The 25,222-nt window shown below is 43.6% G+C and overlaps 2 protein-coding genes, 2 long non-coding RNA genes and 1 pseudogene across 5 annotated transcripts; 3 read left to right on the top strand and 2 right to left on the bottom strand.

Annotated features, from left to right (window-relative positions):
- The first annotated feature begins 29 nt into the window (after positions 1 to 29).
- Positions 30 to 1,535, top strand: LOC133921597 (uncharacterized). Its single transcript, XM_062366537.1, has 2 exons — positions 30 to 351; positions 855 to 1,535. Exons 1-2 carry the CDS (start codon positions 322 to 324, stop codon positions 1,245 to 1,247), a joined length of 423 nt encoding a protein of 140 aa, XP_062222521.1. The 5' UTR covers positions 30 to 321; the 3' UTR covers positions 1,248 to 1,535.
- Positions 1,536 to 5,571: 4,036 nt separating this feature from the next.
- On the bottom strand, positions 5,572 to 10,584 carry LOC133921595 (uncharacterized). 2 transcript variants are annotated; one of them, XR_009910302.1, is made up of 5 exons: positions 10,290 to 10,584; positions 8,224 to 8,428; positions 7,671 to 8,140; positions 7,171 to 7,221; positions 5,572 to 6,546 (listed from the first exon to the last, which is right to left on the bottom strand). It is a non-coding gene; the product is annotated as an uncharacterized LOC133921595 (long non-coding RNA). The 2 variants fall into 2 exon arrangements; XR_009910301.1 differs by having other exon boundaries at positions 8,255 to 8,428.
- Positions 5,883 to 10,286, top strand: LOC133921594 (U-box domain-containing protein 33-like). The gene is made up of 8 exons (XM_062366533.1): positions 5,883 to 6,135; positions 6,745 to 6,866; positions 7,034 to 7,155; positions 7,419 to 7,523; positions 7,686 to 8,121; positions 8,231 to 8,362; positions 8,438 to 8,971; positions 9,060 to 10,286. The coding sequence occupies exons 1-8, from the start codon at positions 5,883 to 5,885 to the stop codon at positions 10,047 to 10,049; spliced, it is 2,694 nt and encodes an 897-aa protein (XP_062222517.1). The 3' UTR covers positions 10,050 to 10,286.
- Positions 10,585 to 14,952: 4,368 nt separating the features above from the next.
- LOC133921591 (U-box domain-containing protein 33-like) lies at positions 14,953 to 19,678 on the top strand (annotated as a pseudogene).
- On the bottom strand, positions 15,068 to 17,718 carry LOC133921593 (uncharacterized). The gene is made up of 3 exons (XR_009910300.1): positions 17,597 to 17,718; positions 15,305 to 17,488; positions 15,068 to 15,208 (listed from the first exon to the last, which is right to left on the bottom strand). It is a non-coding gene; the product is annotated as an uncharacterized LOC133921593 (long non-coding RNA).
- Positions 19,679 to 25,222: the final 5,544 nt, after the last annotated feature.

Below are 25,222 nucleotides of genomic sequence, written 5' to 3'. Positions count from 1 at the left end.
ATGCTTGGAGAAATGTTTTTTATGGTTTCAAAAAAAAAATGTTTTTTCCATTCATAAGTGGCTTCCTCGTAATTTCACAAATTGCTTTGACTATTAATGTTCACAGAAGTATTAAGACTTGTCATATCCAAATGATGTTGCTGGGTTTATCATCGAATGATTCGAATGTACTTCAGAATGTCACCACTTATGCGCAAGCTGCAAAGGCTTGAACTGCTTTGCTGCATGAGCATGGGACGCAGGAACGGATTTCAGAACATGGTCCGCTGCTCGCAATAATCCTTTCTCCAAAAATCAGAGGAAAAATCACAAGGACGTCAAATGGAACCTGTAGTCCGGACGAAAGTCCCGGTATGCCAAATTATATGCATCACTGACAGTCATCCACTTTTTTTTTTTTAATTTCAGTCATCCACTATGTATATAAAAACTTCGACATCCATATACCGTATCATCTAGAATTTGATTGGATCACTCATGTCCGCTATACATCAATCCTACCTATATGTCATAGAATGCTAAGCATGTTCTTTTTTTCTTCGGGGACTCTAGGGCCTGTTTGGTTTGTGGTCTTAGTGAGCCAAGCCAAAACTTGGTTATGGTTAAAGTCGGGTAGTGCTAAAATCGGGACTTATAAATGAAGTTTGATTTAAGGTTAAGTTAAAATTTTGGTCAACTAAAATTAGCGTGGCTGCTTTGGCCATTTGAGTTTTGCCAAAAATGATATAGAAAAATTTTGGCTGATCAATTTTTTTCAGGATATAATTAAATTTTAATCTCGAACCAAACGAAGACTAAAATTTTAAAGCACTGCTAAATTTTGGCTTAGCTTACTGACGCCACAAACCAAACAGGCCCAGTACTCCAAGCAAGTGAGGCACCACCCAGAGCGGCCGCAACGGCCACGACCAGACTCCCGCCGGCGGTTCCGTCCTCTCACGGGACTCTCAGAACTCGACGGGGATGATCGCGCCACTGTTGTCGATGACCTGCAGGTTGTACAGCGATATGAGGATGGCACAGTTCGTCATATGCTTCGTGTAGATCTCAATGCGGCTTCTTATGGGGCAGAAGAAGACGTCCGTCCCGAGCTCCGGGAAATGCGCTCCGGCCACCGCGACGGAGTTCTCGTGGCCCAGGAACACCGCATGGCCGCCAAGGTTCAGCCTTTCGTTTGCCGCAAGCACCGCGCCGTCAGCGCCGGAGAAATCGACCTCCAGAATCTGCTGGCTTCTTCGGGTTGTTAGTTCTAATACGTCATCTAATCACATAATAGCTAATCTTAGATCCTGAACATCTAACTTTAGAGCAGACACGTGAATCACTAACCCAATTAAAGAGATACCTCTTAGGCTGCTGACGATCCATGCTTGCGTGATGCAGGCGCGTTCATGTAAATTGTTGATGTAGTCATGATATCGGTGTAGACTTATGGATTCAGAGCTCCTCTTAGCACTGGCGTCGTAGGGTCCTATAATGAAGGCTGTCAATCTTCAAGCCACTCTCATGCATATCCTTGATCGGTAGGATATGGTGTTAGAGATTCCTGACATGTCTATCTGTCAATTTCAAAAGATGTTAGACCCCTTTCTTATATAGCATAGTGTGCCTTGAGACGAAGCCAATAGAACGATCCACCGATCATGCACCACATGGTCAACTATTGATCTAGATCACTTCTAATATTCTCCCACTTGATCAAAAAGTTAACAACATAAACTCTACCCTCAACAGAAAATTACACAAAGATATAATGTTACTGCAGATGATAAAGACACCACTAAACCCCAATTTCTATAGTGTACAACTCTATCTTGATAGTATAATCACTTATACTTATTTAGAAAATAGCTTATATATTTATGATCATTTTGTGCAGTTTATTTTCATTTGTCATTATGTGTACTTTGAATAGGTAAAAAAAAACTGTCATTCCGGAATTAAAAGTTTAAGATTTCAATTTGCTAGAAGTATAACTTGTCCTAAGGATAAATCTGGCTAAGCTCAGAGTGGTGTTCTCTTTTACCGATCAGAATGACTGAAAAAAAAAGCTCGTTCCTCTCTGTGCACTGTAGCCACTTCTATTTGCATACGAGATCTTAGGGAGAACACGTTCGTACGAGTAGGCAAGATGTAGATGATACCAACCGTTGAAATTTGACTGGAAGTCTGAGATGGGGTCATGGGGAGAGGTGCTCGTGCTCCCCTATTGATAGTTGTTATATGTGTACTGTATTTAGGGTTTTACTTACCGTTTTTGAAACGGTAATAGCTCCCTAGCGGTAACCAAAAATACGCGGTTATCGCGGTAACTAAAGACGTTCAAATGGGCCGTACCTACTGGGCCGGCCCGAGGCACGGCACTGTAGGCACAACCCAGGCACGGCACGGCCCGATTACCGACGGGCCGGGCCGGCACGGCACGACGGCACTATTTTCTATTTTTTTATTTATATTTTTAATTTTTTAGCTATTTTTAAATATTTTTTAAATCTATTTTTTATATTTTTATCTATTTTCTATATATTTTTAATGTATTTTTTCATTTTTTTATATTTTTTTTTATCTATTTCGGTCCGTCGAGCCGAAATCGTGCTCAGGCCGGCCCGGCACGGCACGGTCACCGACGGGTCGTGCCGTGGGCCGAGGGGAAGGCACGCGGGCCGGCACGGCACGACCCGTTACTGTAGATGGGCCGTTTGGGCCGTGCCGAGTCGGGCCCGTGCCGAGTCGGGCCCGTGCCGGGCCGGCACGAACGGCCCATTTGGCCATGTTTGGCGGTAACCACTCGAAATTCAGTTGAAATTCGCACAAAATTTATTTTCTAAAATTTGAAATTTAGAAGAAAAAAAATAGCAGATTCCCTGTTCGGTAACCAGTCGAATCGGACCGGTTACTGAGCGATTTTCTTAAATTTTTCGCATTGTCGGTAACCGCTCGGTTTTCTCGATTTCCAATGAAGTTCAACAAAAAAACCCAAAATTTGACTCAATCTTATAAAATCAATAAATAATTATTTTTCTTCAAATCAAGTGAAACAATTTTTTTTCCTTATAACATGATCTACATGATAAAAGTATTTATACTCGTAAAAAAGTTGAACAGTTTTCGTGAGAAAATGTATTTGTTAACCAAGTTAAATGCATAGTTTATTCTTTGCTAATCCAAAATCATAAAACTAATTTTGTTAGTCTTCTTACATGATTCTATGTCTTTTAAAAATATATGAACTCATGAATTAGTTATTGTAACATGCAGGATTGTGTAAATATATTGCGACTAGATTAATTCATAACTGACCCATCATATCTCCAAAATTAATGAAATCACTTTTATTAGTTTATTTATACTATGCTTTATGTAGGAAAAATAATAGTAGATATGAAAAAGGTTACTTATAGTGTTGTTTCTTAACATATTCACTTTATGCTTGTGAACTTTGTAAAAATTATGAAGAAATTAATAAAACTTTAAATGAAGTGAAATCAATTTTGAAGATTAAGAGATACATCTTAAAAAATATATATATATGTTTGCATGTTAAGTGTTTTTTCTTAATATATGTTAATAATTGAGCCGCACGCTTCAATTTTTTTTTATTTTTTTCAAACTTTCTCCCTATAGAATATGATGCAAACAACATTATTTTTGAATTTGTTTTTCACAGAAGGTCTTATAATTGTCTCTAGTGTCTTTTAGGATTAATTTTTATTTTTTTTTATTTTTTTGAGGGATGATATTTTTCTCAAAAAGTGGATTTTGAATTCAAATTCGTTTACCGTTCGGTTTCTTAAACCGGATTAGAGCGGTAAGCTCGGTAACCGTGAATTTAGACTGGTTACCGTCGATAAATTGAACCCTGACTGCATTAGGCTGTGAATATATTGAGCAATGTACTCCCTCCGTTGAAGAATACAAGACATATTTTGTTTTGGCTCGGTTTTCAAAGCTAGACTTTCATCAATATTTCATCACAAAATATATAGTTTATAGCTACAAAACTAATGTAGTGTGAAAGAGTTTTAAAATATGAATCTAGTTGTATAATTTTTATATACTAAATATACTTATAATTTAACTAATTATTGATCAAAATATATAAAATTTAATTTTTCAAAATAAAATATGTCTCCTATTTTTAAACGGATGGAGTATTTAAGTTCCCTTTGTCTCCTGAAATGACTGAATAGATTATCAATCAATTGAAACTCGGTGGTGTTTGCTATAGTGCGCAGACAGTTCTGCCATCACAATACAACAGTACCCAGCCTAGCACTTCTCAAACCTGATGCTCCCTTAAGCTAATCCTCAATCCAAACAAAATGATTGATGACCTTTTTGTTGAATACAAGAGGAGCCTTTGCAGAGAGAAGAGAAGAACAACCTAGAGCATTGTTGTCACTTCTTAAATTCTCTATATAAGAGAGAGAGAGAGAGAGAGAGAGAGAGAGAGAGAGAGAGAGAGAGAGAGAGAGAGAGAGAGAGAGAGAGAGAGAGAGAGAGAGAGAGACTCATGGATGGAGAACATGACAGTGATGCTATTGGAATGTAAGAATGTTACAGAAATTCCTATCGAAAATTGTATACGGTGAAAAAACTTTGAAATTCCTTGATTCATAACCTAGAGGCGAAGGTCAATGGACCACAATGCCAAAGAAAGTCATCAGAACAACACGCCAAGACTTCAACTTTGGGTGTGTGCCTGCCAAGCAAGGAATTGCCTGCAGCCCTGCACTCGGATGGAAGGACGATGACGGGTCTATTAATATTAACAGCGTTAACGTGTGGGTCACACATTGACCAGGCGTCCAGGCCTGACCTGTACTTTTGTCATCTCAGGGGCAAAACCGCGCTTGGCTCCAGGCAGAAGGCCAAGTCAGTCTCCCGATCTCTGTTTTCTGAGTTGCCTCAGCACTTCTTTTTTAATTCAACGTCAGTTTCTCTTTATTTTCATGGCAGACAGGACCATCTTAGTACAAACATACATAGAGTAGATATGGGCCAACTGAATTCTTTTACACCATATGGGCCAATTGCAGTTGACTTCCACCGTTGGAATCGTCAAGTCTGTCCTGATTTCGCAAGGCAGCACAGCATATTCCATATTCTGAAACTTCTCTACTATTCCCCTCCGTATTTTACATTATGTTTTCGCACTCTATGTATGTTTCTAATTCTGTAACTAGAATAATCATCCAACCCGTCCCGTGAATCAATCTTGGCGTGCCATGCTTCTTCAATAACGATCTTAAATCAGAATCGGTAGGCGCGATTGGAGGACAGTGATCGCCACTTTCTTACACGTAACGAAAACAATGAAATATAAACTACCAACAATGAAATATAAACTACCAAGTTGCATGCTTTCATAGATGATAATAATGTGTAGGGGTGCAAATTGGTGAACCCAAGTACCCATCGACCTTTTTTCAATTCAATAACACTATTTTTCTCAAATTAAACAAAATTTTAAAAAACTAATATAATTGTTAAACTAAAGAGGTAGGTGGATGCTATTATATTCATCAATTTAGGTACCATTATGTTCATCAATTTGCACCCTTAATGATGTGCGTGGCACGCGGTCATCGCCGACATTCAATTGATTAGTTGGAGAAAAATCAAGTTCATGAACAGTACAATCCAGGAACGAGACAACTATCAACTTTTTTTTATTATCGGACAGACAAACCGAGAGTTCTCGGTATCTGAAAACGCATACCGAGAAGGTATAATTCAAGAAGAGTTGACTTCACCTGGGTCAATCACGAAGCACATAGCCAACGAACCAAGCAACACAACAGGGCAAGGATAAAGAGATCTCATGCAACTCACTGCACCCCCAACCGTCTCCGTGTCAAGCGCCAACAACGGCTGGAAGGATGGAGGGCGCCGGTGGTGCGGCGCACAGGCGGTGGGACACGTCTTCGCAGTACAGCTTCAGGACGTCGGTGAGCAGCCACGGTGAGGTGGAGGAGGCGAGCCCGCCGCCGGTGGAAAGGGTTTTCGTGGCCGTCCCCGAGGATATCAGGCACGGGAAGAGCACCATGCTGTGGGCGGTGGAGAACCTGGCCAAGGACGGCGCCGGCGTCGTGATCGCTCACGTCCACTGCCCCGCACAGATGATCCCCATGAGTAAGGCCTCCTTAACGCCTGCTTTCTTTGGGTGATTTACAGATAAGTTTAGATGCTGCCTGCCGTTTTCCATCTAGTTGAGTTCGCAGTTTCTCAAATGAATGGATATGCTTTGTCGTTGGCTATCTCTGGCGAGCAGAGAGCTGACTGCCAATCCTGAGGTTCCTATCTCTGAATAACTGCTAAAGATTTCTCATGTTGTCATGCACATCAGTTATGTCTCGTCTTCTGAGCTACTGCCGCAAGCTTAGCGATATCTGCTCATTCTATGCTAGCTGAGCTGCCGCACCCACCTCCCATTTGCACCGGTCCAAAAGGAAATTCCATCTGCCTCTGCAGGCCAAGTTTGAGCTTGTGCCCCAGCCGACTCCAATGTGAAAGCCTCCTCATTTGTTTGTCTTGTATTATTGTCTGCATGAAAAAACAATCGAATAGACTGTACACTGAAAGCAACACGCATAAATATCCTCAACGAAATCATGGGACTAGCAACACTATTAGACCTTGCATGCTTGCCATGATGCAGTTAGAATTCAGAAATTCGTCCATGGTATATACTGCTTCAGAGGTCAGACTTCAAAGGATTGTCCTTATTATGTTATTTTTCAGTGGGTGCAAAAGTTCATTACAGCACGGTGAACCCACAACGGGTCAACGATCACAGGAAGAAGGTGCGAGCAGAGGCAGAGGAGAAACTAGATGAATATGTTGTCATGTGCAGAAGACTAAAGGTGCTCTTCTCCACCTCTCTTACGCCATAAGTAAACCTTTTTTTTAGATGCGCCATGAGTAAACTAATGAACCAACTAAACTACTCAGTAATGCATTCCACGAACAGTACATTATAAAACACACATGTCTCCTAGTTGATAATTTACGCACTGTTTCCCTTCCACAGGTCAGCTACGAGAAACTAATAATTGACAAGGATGATATTGCTAAAGGGCTTGAGGAGCTTATTGCCCTTCACGGCATCACCAAGCTTGTCATGGGAGCAGCAGCAGACAAACACTACTCAAAGTAAAGATCACATACCTGATAGTTATAGTGCTAGTGCCTTTCACAAGCTATTTTGGTAGTTTAAAGCTGCAAAATAATAAATATAATCAAAACGAAAAATATACCTTATCAGCAAATGCATTACAAAATGTCGCTAGATTTCTGTGTGTATTGTAACTTGTAATATAAGGAAAACAGAAAAATATTTTTGGTTATTCGCAATTTCAAACCTAATAAGTCATCCCATGTTCCGGGAAATCTTATATTTATTCTCAAAATTGTAGGGAAATGAAAACACTAAAGTCCAAGACGGCACTCAGACTGATGGAGGCAGCAGCCTCGTCATGCAAGATATGGTTTACTTGTAAAGGACATCTAATATGCACCAGGTAAGGTTAAGCCAAGTAGGCCATGAGCTCCCCAAAGATAAATGCTTTTTTTTGTTTACTATGGTATCAGTAACTTGGCCAATCAGTGGCTAGTAAAGTACCATATTAGTAAAGTGCATTGCAAAAGTGAGAAAATGTTAATATCACCTCTGACCACTGTAGGGAAGCGTATACAACTGTTCCTGCAGTACCATTGTCACCAGCACATACGGTTGCATCAACGTCATCAGCAAGCAGCCCTTCTACTCATACGAGATCGATGACAATCCACCACTCGGAGAGTGAGGCGTCAAGCTCAAATGGAAGCCCAAGACATGATCTGGGAAGATCGAGAACAGAAGTGGCACAATATCTCTCTCAAGGAGCAACCAGTACACCGTCTCGGCTATACGAGCCCTTTGAACTTAACATCAATGGAAAGTCTACCGTGACACCAAGGAGTTCTATCGATTCCTGGGATGAACTTGGGAGGAGATCGCGAAGCTCCTGGTATGATCCATCAAGAAATGATGATGCAGCCACTATCTCTGGATCAGCGACGCGTCATCAAATGGGAGAACCTGATGATGAGAACTTTTCAACTCCTTCTCGTGAGCTGGCATGTACCATCTGCTGTTCTGTTGAAGAGCCATAAGAATGACAAGCAAATAATGAACTTACAAAAATGAAAAATAACAGAGGTCTGAAATAATTTTGGTACCGCGCAGGTGAATCCAGGTGTTGATGCTGACCTATATGATAGACTTCTCAGTGAAGCTGAACTCTCGAAGAAGGAAGCATATGAAGAATCAATCAAGCGCCGAAGAGCGGAACGAGATATGATTTCTTCTCTTCAAAAGGTAAGTTTTTGCTCCTGGTGTGCAGTATTCAGATTGCAAAGCGTGCGAACCAACCAAAGGCATATACTATTCCAGGCAAACGAGATGGAGAACTTATATCAGAATGAGATCAGGCAGCGAAAAACAATTGAGGGCACAATTGTAAGACAAGCACAGGAGATCGAAGAAATGAAAAGACAGCATGATGCAATGTCCAATGAATTGCATGACGTTAAGAAGCAGAAGTTCGTCCTAGAGCAACAAATAACAGAGATGGCGTCTGCAATCAAAGATCATGAAGAGAAGATGGTGGCGAACAAATACCTTCTCCAAGTGCTGCAAACAGACAAGGAGAAGCTGCAACAAGAGCGAGACGCTGCGGTAACTGAAGCTGAAGGCTTGCGGCGGAAGAATGACCAGAGAATTTCCATGCCATTGTCAGCTCTAGCACTAAGCACCGAGTTCTCCTCCTATGAGCTCGAACAAGCGACCCAAGGCTTCAACGAAGCACTCAAGATAGGGGAGGGTGGATTCGGAAGCGTCTACAAAGGCTTCCTCCGAAATACAACCGTAGCAATAAAGTTACTGCACCCGCAAAGCATGCAAGGGCAGTCAGAATTCAACCAAGAGGTGATGCATTTCATCAGATCATCCGTATCACTTCATACAATCATGTAGGCACTCATGGCTGACCTGATAATGACGTCATTGCATGCAGGTTGTTGTGCTGAGTAGAGTACGGCATCCGAACCTTGTCACGCTGATCGGCGCGTGCCGGGAGGCATTCGGCCTAGTGTACGAGTTCCTCCCCAACGGAAGCCTCGAGGACCGGCTCGCGTGCGCCAACAACACACCACCATTGACATGGCAGGTGCGCACCAAGATCATCTGCGAGATGTGCTCGGCCCTGATCTTCCTCCACTCGAACAAGCCGCACCCGGTGGTGCACGGCGACCTGAAGCCAGGCAACATCCTCCTCGACGCCAACTTCGTGAGCAAGCTAGGGGACTTCGGCATCTGCCGGCTTCTAAACCAATCCAACACCACCAGGTCCGACATCACCAGGTCCATCACCACAAAACTGCACCGGACGACCACCCCGAAGGGGACCTTCGCGTACATGGACCCGGAGTTACTGTCCACCCACGAACTCACCCCTCGTTCCGACGTGTACTCGCTCGGCATCATCATCCTGAGGCTCTTGACGGGGCGGCCGCCGCAGAGGATCGCCGAGGTGGTGGAGGACGCGATGGAGAGAGGGGAGCTGGACGCCGTCCTCGACCCCACCGCGGGGGACTGGCCGTTCGTGCAGGCCAACCAGCTCGCGCACATCGCCCTGCGGTGCGCGGAGATGAGCCGGCGGCGCCGGCCGGACCTCGCGGGGGAGGTGTGGAAGGTGGTGGAGCCCCTCATGAAGGCCGCGTCGCTCACAGCCGCGCGGCCGTCGTTCGCGGCGTCGTCGTCCGATGACGCCCATGCGCCGTCCTACTTCGTCTGCCCAATCTTTCAGGAGGTGATGACCGATCCTCACATCGCGGAGGACGGGTTCACGTACGAGGCCGAGGCGATCAAGGGATGGCTCGACAGTGGGCACGACACGTCGCCGATGACGAACCTGAAGCTCGCGCACAGTAAGCTCACCCCGAATAGGGCGCTCCGCTCGGCGATCCTCGAGTGGCAACAGCAGCTGCAGCTGCTGTCGAGATGACCATTTCGGAAGCGCGCATGCAGCTACATGTTATCGGATGCTTCATCTCAACTGTAAATCGTGTGCATACAATTTGGATGGAGTTTTGATGGATCCAAAGTTGTTCAAAAAAGGAACAAAAAAAGGGGGAACTTTTTTAGTGTTCCGGAGCATGGTGTGCTTCTGTACGTGATTTTGCAGCGCCTAGTGCTACTAAGGGCGCACCGTTTTAAAACGAATCCGATTGAGAATTCGACATACCTATCAGGATCTGGAGTGGAATCTGATCCGCCTCCGTCTGTAACGACACCGGCCGGGGCGAATGGTGCGACGGCGGGGCGACCGGGCAAACGACCACGGTGGAAGCAGGCCGTCCGACAGGGGGCGAAGCCGCGAGGCCCCGGCGCAGTGCGCGGTGCATTGCAGCGGCCGGAAGCGCCGCGAAGCGCACACAGGGCCCGGGAGCGGCGCCCCGACGGCGGTGTATGGCGCGCAGGCGCGGCAAGGGCTGGGCGACCGCAGGCGGCGCCGCTAGATGCGGCCGGGTGCCCATTCGCCCGACCGACCACAGGTGTGGGCCCACCGCTCCGTCGTTAACGATTGCGAAGCCCAAATGCTGGCGCGCCTGCTTGGAATCCCACAAAATTTCGTGGGCCCATTTGAGCCTAGCTGTCCAATTCAAACACAGGCCGGGGGGACGGTTCAATAGCTACTTACGGCCTGTATGACTCCAGATATTGACTAGCCCAACAAGGTTCGTGGCCAAGAATTTTTATTTAGAATGTATTTTCTTTTTATTTATTTAAGAAAACCAGACTGCCATTTCAAAAAATAACAAAAATAGACATTCTTCGCCTGCACGTGGGGTGACAAATAAAATCGCTCAAATGGAGGGCGACTGGTAGGGCCCACAATTTGTATCCATTTATGTGATTTGTCACTGGATTTTATGGACGACATGGTTACCTCATTGCGTAGCACATATTCGAATAATTATAAATTTTTTATATATAATAGGATGGAGATGATTTTTGTGTGAGAATTATAGTCTTTGATGAGATCTATAATTTTTTATTTAATCATTTTTTCATTTGAAACTATTTAAATATCAAAAAACTACTACAACTTTCAGATATGAATGGGTGCGATCGGGATCCTTGCAGTGGAGGAAGCCACTGAAGAGGATCAACATTGATGTGCATTAGGGGATGTTTACAGCCGTCGGATCAAAATCTAGTGACCCAGATGGGAATGCTACAGTACCTATAAACAGTAGAAATTGACTCTACAATGGACCGAAGTACTGTTGCTCCAGTACTTTACTACAGTAATCATTAATGTAGGGTACTGTAGCAGTAGACACATTACACTGTTTAAACAGTAACTCTCTGCAATAATCGCGATTATGGGAGAGGATCCAGGTCCGGGTGTGTGATAGACGTTTAGTTCCTCAATTTTTTGAAATGACCATCTATTTCTGTTAAATTTATAAAAAATTAAAATAAAAACTCTCCTGACCAGCCTAGATAGGAGAAACAGGGAATCGCTGTAGCTGGGCTGCTCGAGTTGGTCAAACATAAGTTCAAACAAAATCCGCTGGCAGACTTTTTTTAATTCAACATCAGTTTCATTTCATCTAAAAAAACAGTTTCACTTCATTTGTTAGGGGGATAGGGGCGTACTGGTAATGTATCAACCCAAAATAAAATAGGTTAACGTTAACTAATATATTTTTTCGGAGACGAAATGGTCGAGCTGCAATTGACCTTCTTTGTTCAATTCTTTTTTCTAGTTCCGGACGGGGAACGCGCACTGCTGCAGAGTAGTACTGCCTCGTCGATCAGTCGATCGGAATACAGCCATCGGAGGTTCTCAACGCGGGTTCATGCTACATATCCTTCCAGCTCAACTGTCTCCGTGCCAACAGCGGCTGGAATGGAGGGCGCCGCCGGTGCGGTTCACATGCCGGGAAGCCCGGCGGCGGAGGACGAGAGGAGCACGTTGTTGTGGGCGCTGCAGAACCTGGGCAACGAGGGCGCCATGATCGTGAATTCGTGATAGCTCATGTCCACTGTCCCGCGCAGACGATCCCCGTCAGTAAGTATCCGTTGACGCTCGGGTTACTGTTTTTCTCTTGAGCAATGAATCCGAATCGGCGAATTATAGGATTCCGCTTCCCCTTTGCGTTTCACGCATCTCTTCGCTTCTTTAGAGATGATTTGAATAAAAAGAAATAAATCCAACCCTTGTCCACGAATTTCTATTCTTCACTTATTAGTAAGAAACGAGACACTATACAGATGGACCTTAAGACCATGTGTTTATGCTAAACGAGACACTATACAAATGTCATCTCCTTTTTTCTCTCTCTCTAGTGTCCATGCATATGCAGGTTGGAGTGGTTTTATTCAAGGTTGGAGTGTCCAGTGTGTTGGTGCTCTGCCTTAAATGGTCGTCGTGGTCGCTTTCGGTCGTTATCAGAGTTTTGCCAGTTTTTCTTTTAATAAATCGTGCGGTTATATAGTTTTCGAGTTCAATTTCTCTCATAAACTAGTTCAATTACATTCTTCTTAAGTGAATTATAGGAACTTTCTATCCTTTTCGAAGGTTCTTCAAAAAAAAAGAAAAGAAAAAGGATGGAAAACAAAAGGTAGAAGAAAGTAAGAAAGCTTAAGGCATCACCATATTTGGGAAAAACGAGCTACTATTGATGAAGAAAAAAGACAAAGAAAACAAGATGATGAAGAAGAATGATGGAGTGCAGAAACTGTCATGAATTAATCAACTTGCTCTAGGTTGCTTCATTTGCAGACGGCCCTAAAATGTTGAACCAGGCAAGTATCCTTTCATGATTGTTTCCTTCTATGACCTAATGACTAATTCTGCTTACCACCTAATTAACCTCTCCAGCACTTCCAATTGGCCTTTCATATTCTTGACTTAGATCTGTATATGTTGTTCCTTTTAAATAATGATTTGTCTATGCTTACCGCTGAATTTTCTTCATACAAAGGCAGTTGATATGAAAAGCACTATCCTCAACAGTATTGTGCATTTATTGCTTAATGTTCTACTAAGGTAAACAATGCATGTCATGTCATACAGGGTTAAATAGATAACACTTACAGTGAGTATATATACATAGAAATTCCTAAAATATTCGTCATGTCAGTATTATTACAACTTAGAGTAAAATTAAGTATATTAGTAGCCTGCACCTCAGCAATTGACAAGAACTCAAAATCCAGTGACTGTATGCTTGAATGTAAACCTTGCTGCAGAGATATTTAAACATGGGCTACCGTGCTAGTTATCATTAGTTTATTTTAGCTTCAATGGTAAAAACCGTTGTATATAATAGTGTGATAATATGAGCATGGATATTAAATCATATATCAAAATACAAGAGAATAACATAAGATATCCATTATACATAACCTTGAAACATAAGAACAACAAAAGTAAATGATTGTACTCATCATCATGTGTTCAAATAGACACACACAGCAGGTAACAAATAAAAAGCGAAGTGCTCTCAGAGTGAATATGGCAGTTAGCCCCAGGACATACAAAATCTTGCTCGGTAACTGTTTTATGGTAAACATTATTGACCGGACAAAATCTTAGGATAACAGCTAGTCACATAACCTGAGCAAAAACTCTCTATAACTATCTAACGATCTTAGACTATGCTGCTGCCTAAAAGCAAAAACGTATAGGATTTGACCAGAGACAATAGCACAAACAGAGATAAACTGAATTGTTAAAATAGCTATTGATCCTAGAAGCATAAAAGGCAATCACAATATGTACTGATAGCAACCCTCAGTCTAGGATCACAAAAATGGTAGTCCACTGAGAACCACAAGAACTTATATACCTCGGTGAACAAGAATAGAGCAGACACATATTTGCATTGAATATAGCATCCGGTGGCTACCAGAAATCACAGATAGACTAGAGAATATACACAGGTCCAACTATTGTACTCAAGATTATGCTCAGCCTCAGCACCAATTTTTCATAACTGAGCATACACATGAATCAACCTTCAGTACTGTCCAGAATAGAAGAAAAAGGGGAAATACTCACAAAGTAAATCAATGAAAAACACTGATGAACAAGGCAAGGCACAACTCACTTGCCGCTGTTCTAGAAATTCAATCACCCGACAGTTACCACCGACGAGAGGAAAGACAGAGATACAAAGTCTCAACCGTACCACCACTCCGACCCGTTGTCATCCCTACGCGCCAAAAAGCCACAGGCGGAAGAATCAGCATCGGTGTGCGGAGGGAAAATTGATTATATGCACATAGTTAATCAATTTTTAATAATATATCTGAAATTGATCATACTTTGATTATATGTCTCACATAAATTAGTTTATAATAAAATTTTATATTATATAAGAGAAGTGAAGAATAAACTTTGTTACGGTGCAGCCATAGCGCTGCTGCCGAATGTAATCAAACTTGATCGCAACTCGCAAGTCCATCCTTTAAAAAAATCGCAAGTCCATGGTTGGTGATTGATGACAATAATTTGCAACTCTAAACTTCGCTGACTTCAACATAACTTGTTGGTTTGGTGGTTCAACTCGATCCTCTAGCCCCACACGCAAAATCATGAATCATTCCCTACATAACATCCCACGTCAGCTAGACATGTATGCGTTCGACATGTTTATTCGGCACTTTGGATTGTTAACTGCTAGGTCAATGCACCAAGTACAAATATATTCGGCACTGACTCGTTACACGGCTGACTCAACACGTCCCTTTCCAATTTAGCTTCTGATATCACTACAGAAGCAAGGTGCTCACCCTACCGAGGTCCTCTATTTATGAAGCACTTACGGAAGTTGCAGCCGCCGGGCAGACTGCAGCTTGTTTCCTGATCATCACATTGATCACAAGCAACAATGGAGGGAGACGGCGGAGAGCACGAGGTGTGGGAGCCGTTGTGGAGCGCAAGGTGCAGCCCCGCCACCTCATCGCCGGGATCCCTATGGGACATCGGGGACGAGCTGGACGAGCTGAGCCCACCTGCCAATGCCAACGACAAGGTGTTCGTTGCATTACCTGAAGAGGTCAGCGATGGGGAGAGCACCTTGCTGTGGGCGCTGCACAACCTGGCCAACGATGGGTCCAGGATTGTGATAGCTCACGTCCATATCCCTGCACAAGCGATCGTCATGAGTAAATTTCCTTTCTCTCTAACGTTTTCCTTTTGATCCGGTAAATTCTCTGGAAATGTTAAAAATTTTGACGTACCTGTCTTCTTTTCCTGAGGAGCACGGTAGATAGCTGTGCAACCTGGAGACTGCAAAAGCATCACTAATGATCAGAAGAAACTACTCAATACTCATGATATATAACCAACAATATTGTTCAGCAAAGAAATATTGGAATCTTTTCTCAGCAAAGAAAATCACTGGGTCATGAGATACCTTAAAACTCCAAAAAAATCCATCATAGCACAATAACTTAGCCAGAAATTCCTACATCCTGATTGTGTCTGCTACCTTTTGAACAGCTTGTTTTTTTCTGTTGTATTTCAGTGAGGGATCATACCAGCATGAAACCGGACGATGTCAAAGACTACAGTAAGCTTAAGAGAGAAAAGGCAGAGGAAAACCTAGATTCATATGCTCTTCTGATAGCTAAATGCACAAGGGAAGATCTTGAGGTGTAATTACCTGCATCATTTCATTGTTGCTACTAGCTTAGGGTTTTCGGTTTTTCCACCGTCGTGAATTAACTCGAGAATCAGTATTTTCGATAAGACTATGATCGTCATTGAGAACAATTTCGACAGGATAAATATGAAATTATCCTGTTCCAGGTTAGTTGTGAGAAAGTAATAATTGAGATGGACGATGTTGCTAAAGGACTTCATGAGCTCATTGCCATTCATAGCATCACCAAGCTTGTCATGGGAGCAGCTGCAGACCAACATTACTCAAGGTATGATCACAATTACCAGATCTAGTGTTTCTAATCACCCTTAATCCTAAAACTGGATGCAGTGATAAGATGACTATCTATGATTCAAATATTATTCTATTAATGCAAACATCACTATATTTAGAATTTAATTACCTGAGAGATTTATAGTTTTGTCAGGAGTTGATCAGCAGGCAACAGAATTAATGAACAAGCAAGCGGTGCATGCAGCTAGCAGGCTTAGATCAGTGTCTTAGAATTACTTCATGATCGCACATTCTAACCAATGTTCTCAAACTGTAGGGAAATGAAAACACCAATGTCGAAGACAGCACTCAAGCTGATGGAGACAGCAGCTCCATTGTGCAAGATATGGTTTACTTGTAAAGGGCATTTGATATGTACAAGGTAAAGCAGAGTGAGGTTCATTTGCCACCTGCAGTTTTAGTATCTTTTCGGACTTTTATATCTAAAAATAGTAAATTCAAGTTTAGCTGAAGTGTGCTCTCAACCACAACTCAACATCTGATTGTCCCAGTTAGAAATATTCTTAAGTAGTAAAGCCAGTAAAGTACTGTTCCAAATGACTGAAAAATCACTAATATTGCATATCAAACTTACAGGGAAGCAAAAGAAAACATTCCTGCAATACCTCTGTCACCTGCACAAAGCAATGCATCACCATCACCAGCGTAAAATATTTTAAACCAAATGAGATCAATGGCACTGGCTGGGTTGGAATACGAAGTATCAAGCCCAAAAGGATACACTTCAAGCTCATTGGTTGCAACAGCAATGAATGATTGGGACTATTTGTTCGGAGGTGACTATCCTAAGCATATTTAGAATGACAAATCATGTCATTCTCGTGAAATAGCCATTTGACTTTTTTTAAGTCAGTAAGAAAATGATTTTATGCTTACATAATCAAATTGTCATCTTAGTAGAATGAAGCCCAAAGATATCGATATGTAGTTTGTAATGTTGTCTAACATGAATTTAGCATCAACAGGGTTCATAAATAAACTCCACCACATTAAACTTATGTCTTCTGTAAAGTACTAGCAATGCTGTCATTTTTCCTTTTGAAAGTAGTCACACTTGTTCTTTTCATTGTGACAATGAACCCAGACTGGGGAATGATAGAGTATGGATCATCAAGAACTGATGATGCCGTCAGCTTCTCCGGAGCCACAGCTCTACCTGTGATTATTGGTGATAGAAACGAAGTAATACCAATGATGCATTCTCCAACTCATGAATATGATAATGTCTACTTGGTGCCAGCATCAGCATGTGATCTGGTATGTACTGTATTAAATAACTCAGAGTGCTAACACTCAGTGATAAATCATCAAAATAATTTAAACTCTTAATGGTATCACACAGAAAGACGAACCAAGGATACATGAAGAAATGTATGATAAACTTCAAGATTCGTGCACTGAAGCTGAGCTGTCGAAGGATGAAGCCAATGAAGAACGTAACAAACTCTGCAAAGCCGAAATGGACCTGCTTTCAGCACTTGAAAGAGTAAGCTTTGTTTTATGGATCCATATTGCAGCTTGCATTATTTGTAAAGTAACGAAAGTAACCCCTCAGATCATCAACATGACACACCTTTATAAGACCAGCTATAATTAATCTCTTTTAGGTGAAGGAAGTATGACCAAACTCTCCTTGCAGATTAAAGAGTTGGAAGATTCATATCTTCACGAGGTGAGCCAGAAGAAAGAAATCAAGAAGACGTTTGCTAGACAGAGGCTAGAGATCGACAAAATGAAAAGGCGATGCCACACATTATCTGATGAATTGCAGGACTCAAAAAAGCATAAGCTCGTGCTTGAACAACAGATAACTCAGATTAAATCTACTGCAAATGATCATGTGGAAGAAATTACTGAGCATTTCGTAAAACAATCATGTGAGGAATCTAAGAAATGCCAAAAGATCGAAATGGATATGCTTTCAATGCTTCAAAGAGTAAGTGCTTTACTTCAGGAGTCTACAGTTCAACTCAAGGAAGTGCATGATGCAAAATGTGCATTCTTACAGGTTAAAGAGGTGGAGCGTTTGCTCCGAAGTGAGAAGGCACGGAGGGAAGATATGGAGGAGCAAGTAACAAGATAGAGGACAAATATTGAAGAAACAAAGAGGCAACGAGATAAACTGTATTACGATCTACAAGATGTAAAAGAGCAGAAACTCAGACTGGAACAAGTTGTAAGTGTGACATTATGTACCTAAAATTCAGTCTATCGCTAAAAATCGTTTAGAATATCTAACTGATCTTTTGAAAAGGATGCGTCTGAAGAAACTAACAGAAGAAGAAAAGCTGAATGAGATCTGCTCTCAGCTCTTCAAAGGGTAAGACTTTTTGAACCATTGGTCTGCAATACAAATTGCAGGTTCTGATCAGAATGTTGAGTGTTCTTATAGATTAACGACCTGGAGCATCGACATATACATGAGGTGAAAAAACGGGAAGCAATGAAGGAGAAAATGGCAATACGGAAGCAGGAAATTCAAGCAACAAAAAGACAGCTGCACGAGGTACATGGCAAACATATGATTGATATCAAGTCTGCCATTAAAGTTCATGAAGAAAAGCTTGCACACAGCAAACAGCTTCTCCAAGAGCTCCAAGCAAAACATGACAAGTTACTGCATGAGAGAGAGACTGCAGTTACAGAAGCCCAAGAGTTCCGCCGAAAGAACAAACAAGGAGCCTCAGTGACCACTGAAACTCTGAACAATGGGTTCTCATTTGTCGAGCTGCAGCAAGCAACCAAAGGATTTGACGCAGAATTCAAGATTAGCAAAGATGAAGTTGCAAGCGTCTATAAAGGTTTCCTCCGCAACACAAATGTAGCTATAAAGTTGCTTCATCCTCAAAGCTTGAAAGGACAGGAAAAGTTCCATCAAGAGGTAATTAAGATCACTTCTCTTCAACACTATAATTCTCCTTTTTCAGAAAGAGCAGTGGCATCATTATTGTTATACCTGTGGCACCACCATTGCAGGTTGCTGTTCTTGCTAGAGTGAGGCATCCTAACCTTGTCACGCTGGTAGGAGCATGCCCTGGGGATCTTGCTTTGGTGTACGAGTTCCTCCCAAACGGTAGCCTTGAGGACCGGCTCTTATGCAAGAACAACACACCACCTCTGACATGGAGGGTGCATACCAGGATTATTGGGGACATATGCTCGGCTTTGGCCTTCATCCACTCACACAAGCCTCATCCAATTGTTCACGGTGATCTAAAGCCGGCCAACATTTTCCTCGACGCCAACTTCATCGGCAAGCTGGGAGACTTGGGCATCTGCCAGCTTCTCAAACAGTCGAACATAACAACCACCAACCTGCATCATCACCGTACAAAGAACAGTAGAGGGACACTTCACCATATGGACCGGGGTGAATTCCTGTCAACAAGGGAGCTCATGTTGTGGTCTGACGTGCACTCGTTTGGCATTATCATCCTCCACCTACTGACAGGGAGATCACCGGAAAGGATTGCTGAGATAGTGCAAGAAGCGATGGAGAAGGGGCAATTGGATTCCATCATGGATGCCTCCGCAAGGGACTGGCCTTTCATGCAGGCCAAAAAGCTTGCCGATCTTGGACTGAGATGTGCTAATTTGAGTGGGAGGCAGCAGCCAGATCTTGCAGGGGAAGCATGGGAGGTGATCGAGCCACTGATGAAAGCCACAACCCTTACCAATGGACCATTTCCATCTGCATCATTTTCAGATGACACTTCCACTCCATCACAATTCATCTGTCCAATTTTGCAGGTTAGTGACTCTAAGTCCATAATGATTCAATAAAAACCTCGCACACAATGTTGAATCAACGATGTGCCAACAGTGGTTTAGATAGTTGAGACTGAAGCTTCTCAATTCTGAATTTACCCCTCATTGTCTGATGCATTGTGGACAGGAGGTGATGAGTGATCCTCACATCGCAGCAGACGGGTTCACATACGAAGCAGAAGCAATCAGGCGATGGCTCGACAGTAGGCGCGACACATCGCCCATGACCAACCTGAGACTCGCACACCGCGAGCTCACCCCAAACAGGGCGCTCCGTTCGGCCATTCTCGAGTGGCAACAGCAACAGCATGGGAAATGATGCATCCCTCAATGCGGATGCAGCAGCTCATGCTAGATGCTTCATCTCCACTGCCTAAAAAATTAGCATATGTGTCTTACAATGTGAAATCAATCGATATCAACCGAATACTTCTCATATCTTACTGTAATGTTTGAGCGGAACCGGATCCTTACCTGCCTTCGCGAACAGCGGACGGGGGCGAGGGTTCGCACTGTTGGGTCGACGGCCACAGCAGCGGCGCGCCAGACGACCCCACGGCTGGTCGGAGTTTGGTTCTTCGATCCGAACCATCGAGTCATACGGCCCGAAATCATTGTTGTCTGCTGGTTCCCATCGTCCTGAGGCCACCAAGGGCACTAGGGATTAGGGAAGTCCGGAGGAGCTAGGGGCTAGGGCCATGAGTGGCTCGCGAGGGGAGATACAGGCAGCGGCTAGGCGCACGAACCTGACAGAGGCTCGCGCGGGGAGGATGGCAACCGAGGTAGCGGAGGTCGTCGGCGGCAGCGCGACCTCGCCGGCTGCCATATTGCCACCCCGGAATATTTGCAAACAGGACCCTATTTTGGATCTAATCGCGATCCGAATGTTTTCAAAAAGAGCCCTAGTTTGGATCGCAGCTTTTTGTTTATCGCGATCCGACTTTTTGGAAAAAAGACCCTTGTTTAGATCGCGATCCGAATTTTTGCAAAAAGACTCTGGTTCGGATTGCGATCCAGAGATTTCGAAGATTATTATTCGCGACCCATAATTTTACGAAACTGGCCCTGGTTTGATTCTCGATTATCCTGGAATTTTTGCAAACTCGTCCCTGTTCTCTCTCTCTCTTTCTCTGTGCTCCTCTGCTCCACCTCCCGGCGTGGCAGCGTCTGTCGGCAGCCGACGTCACGGCCGAACCGCGAAGCCCCGTCCCACCCAACCCCTGCTGAAGCCCTAGCCTTAACCAGCTCTCCACTCCTCTGCTCTCGCAGCAAGGACTGGATTACAGGAAGCGTGCGTGGTGCCCTTGAATCGCCGCATCCGTGCCGAGCGAGCAGCTGTGCGATTGAGCGCACACGTCGGCCCGATCCCCAGACACGGTAGCGAGTAGCGATGGCAAGCGGACTGCAGACGGAATCGCAGGGCGTGGTTGAAGGGTCGAGACGGTGCTCGGTTCGGAACGGCAGCCGCTCGCAGGCAGCAGCCATGCCGGGAGTCGGGTACGTCCGTACGTGGCCCGATATTATTCCACGGAGCCGAGGTGCCGTGCCGCTGAATGCGTGGACCGCTCCGCGCGGCGCACGGGACACAGCGAGCCGCGGCAGTGGAGAGAACTTGCGGTATCGGCCGCCCGGCAGGCCTCGGACGGCCCAAACGGGCGATGTGTCGACGGAAATTCAAGCGGGTGTTTGGTGGTTAGAATTTGCCTCCGTGTGAATCGTGTGATTCGGTCGACACGTATAATTTAAAAAAAAAGGCTATTTAATTACTGGTATCTATTGTTATAATATGGTCTGATGGATATAAATATACGGTATTATTTTAGGTTAGGAGTGAAACCCGATTTGAATTTTATTCTGTAGCTAGCTCGATGATGCAGATAGATCTACTTATCAGTATTATAAAATTATCTTTATACCAGTAACGCATTACAATCTTAACTGTTATATCTTCTCATGTGACCTTAAATTCGGTTAACCGAATAGAAATTCAGTTCAGTCTATCAAGACAGATACAGTTAATTAAAAACACTTTATTTCTATAAATAACTCTTCATTTCTATAAATAACTCTTTATTTCCATAAATATAACTCTATTCAGTATAGTTACTCTCAAACTAAATATATAGTACATAACAGTAAAGCTCCTGCAGGCAACTAAACACAGCCAAGACTCGTGCACACGCCGTTCTGATTCGAGCTGGAAATGGCACAGCGCTCTACGCGCAGTTGCGAGAACGGCGGAAGGGTCTCGATGCCGTGGGAGATCGTCGAGCTGTCGCACTCTTTCAGCAGTCATCGACGCAGAAGCTTCCAGATTCCGCCTAAAACTAGCCGATATCTCATGGAAGATACAGCACGAGCCTGTAGCGTTCCGTCTCACCGAGCATGAGGGCGACAGGAGACGATCGACAGCGGGGCGACAACAAAGACGACGTCCTCATGCTCGAGACGGGAGCAGGTCGTGCAGCATCACCACGATACAGAATCGCAAAGCTCGGGCCAAATCATGCATGCAGCAATGACAGTATCGGTCGGTAACGTTTTGGCTGGCAGTGGACCCTGGCATCTCGATCCCAATCGTGTGGCCTGGCATCCGCCTTTGAAAAACAGAAGGATTGGACAGGTGCATTGGGTTGTCTTCGCCTGCATGGTTTGTGCTTTGTAGTATTGGATAGGCGCTGTCTAACTGTCAGCTAAGCAAATCACGGTGCCCCCTCACACGAATTTTTACATCGTTCGATCGATCGAACGTACCTCTGCCTTCCTTCTTCCTCCAAATGTAGAGCTTCTTCACGACCCCTTCTTTTCCTCGCCGCTACCTTACGACGGTAGGGTAGGGTCCCCGAGCACCATGCCGGTGATCATCGGCCTGACCCTCCGACGAGGCCCTACCCTGCTCGCGGCAGCCTCTTTACTGCCGTCTCCCGCCACCGCCGTTGTTGTCCTCGCCCTTGTCACCGACCCTACCCACTGCCCTCCTGCCGCCCGTAGCTCTAGCGGCGTCTCCACCACCTCGCTGCACTGTTGAGCCGTAGACCATCGTTGATCCAACCGCCACCGGTGGTCTTCTCTTCTAAGACCGCCCACACGCCCGAAATATAGCCCCTGAACCCCAAATCCCTAATCCTAACCCTAAAGGCTCGTCGGAGTTCATCAGAGCTGCAGAAAAAAGGCACGAGGCCGAGCTGCTGGAAGAAGAGAAAATTTGAGTGGGAAAGGGTTGAGTTTTTCTTGGGAAGGTTATAGCAATAGCAATTGGATAAGAGCATATTATGCAACCATCGAAAGTGGGATGGATATTTTTCGTCCGCTTAATTATTTAAAGGCTTGCGAAGTAAATATGGGATGGTCGATATCTATGTCCGACATACACTATCCTTGTATGACTCTAGATTCGAGAAAAATATAGGATATAATACATGATGACTAGTATCCATCCAAAGTATCCGAACACTAAGTGTTATAAGAAAAAATATTATAATTTCACTTAAAAATATTATAATATACATGTAGATTGTCACACATTCGATAATAATATTGGATACTGTTGTTTTCATATCTCACCGATCACTCTATCTGTGCTCACTTTGATTGTACCTTTATACTGTTTAATGTGTTGTATGAGGATGGAAATAAAGTAAATTTTTTTATCTATCCGACTAACTGATATCTATTCGACTATCCGCTTCGACTCCAATTCTGAGAAAAAATATAGAATACGATATATGATGAAGAATTAATTATCCAGCACTATTTATATCTGACTTCGAGAAAAAATATATAACAAGATATATGATAAACTATATCCATCCGTATACGATCCGTTTTTACCCTTAACCATCACCCTGTTTTCTGAACATGTTTGCACCTTGCAAAGGAGCTCATCACATGAGTTTTTTTTTTGTTTTAACGAAGTTGAGGCCATAATATTCGTAGCAGGGAAACAAAGCTGAGTTCGCATGACCAAACAACCAGCTCCGACGCAACTATGTCAGCCAGGCAGTGGTTGGGCTCACTAAACTAATCCTGCCGATAAGATTTTATACTTATCAATGAGATTGGATTTATTAGTAGTTCCTCCCTCCTCTTTGTAGCCAATCATTCGAGCTCAATCGTCTGGCCATATCCAAACAGCATGGTTAGTCAGGAAAAAATAGTACTCCCAACTAAAGAGACCCCACGGCGAGCTGACGACGTGGTAGCAGGTGAGCGCCCTCCAGGTCGTAGCCGGCACATGCGCGAGGGCCGGTACGTGTGTGGCGCGTAAGCCATGGCCGGGGTGCGTGACAAGACCTGTCCTGTCCTATTGCGCGGCAAGACGCCGTTGCAGCGTGAGAAACACAGAGGAGTACTCCGCTTTTCCTCCTACGGCCCTGTACTACTCCTGTCTCCTCTGTTCAGCGGTTCTGCTCCTGCAACGGTCCTCCGTCAGTGCTCAGAAGCCGCTCCGGTCGATCGTTCTTTGTATTCTTGGATGCAGGTATTTCATGCACGGTTTTCATGGCAGTGTCTCATTTCTTTTGTCCCTGGACATGAAAGCTAGATACAGCCACATACTTGCATGCTGGAGATTGGAGAATGATCTGGTTTGTAGCGGGACGGATTGTGATAACTGAAGCTAGGGACCAAACCTGACGTAGGATGATCGCCGAATCTCATGTGAAAACCTTGAGATTCATGCTACCTGCGCTCTGCACATGTTAGAACATTCTAAGAGAGTTGTTGAATTTTTTTAAAATTTTCTTCAACGTTCTAATAGTTTTTCTTCACGATTTCTGTTATAAAGTGATTCTAAAAATTATTTCTTTTAAAGATAGAATTCTCTCTCATTTTTCTTCACAAATCCTTTTAAATGAAAACTGTTAAAGATAAGATAAAATAAAGAGAATAAAAATAGAAAGGAGAATCAAAATAAAGGAAATATAGTTAGAATGGTCCTATATACGTAAGTCATCATAGTGTGTGCCATTTGAAAACGGTGCACATCTGAATAGGCTATAAAACTCCTCCATGTTCTTCTGATCTTCTCAGCTAGATTTCAGATTGGTCATCCGGAGAAAATTTGTTATCTATGCTTGGTTTCCTTGAAGATGTCACATTTCTAATTCACGTTATAAATTTCAGAAACGCAACTTCCAATCCTGGAATCTGGTTTCTGGTTTCGCTTTGTTCCCAACGGCCCCAAAGTAACCATCTGCAGGAACGGCCATCAATCACGCGCTGCTTCGGTGTAAAGATTCCGTCCCTAGCTGTGGCATGGGGCGTCTGAATAGCTGGAAAATCTGCACGATTCCAGGCCCGTTGATTGAAACGCAATCACTCGAACGAACATCTCCCGGCATTTTCCCCAATTTTTTTTTGAGAGACCAGCAAGTACCCTGTGCAGCTCACTTTGCCGCAGCAACTTTTCACCATCGCTTTCTCTCTCCTT

This window comes from Phragmites australis, chromosome 6, assembly GCF_958298935.1.
Source record: "Phragmites australis chromosome 6, lpPhrAust1.1, whole genome shotgun sequence".
In the NCBI taxonomy this organism is placed as follows: Eukaryota; Viridiplantae; Streptophyta; class Magnoliopsida; order Poales; family Poaceae; genus Phragmites; species Phragmites australis.
This window is presented reverse-complemented; position numbering and strand designations above follow the sequence as displayed.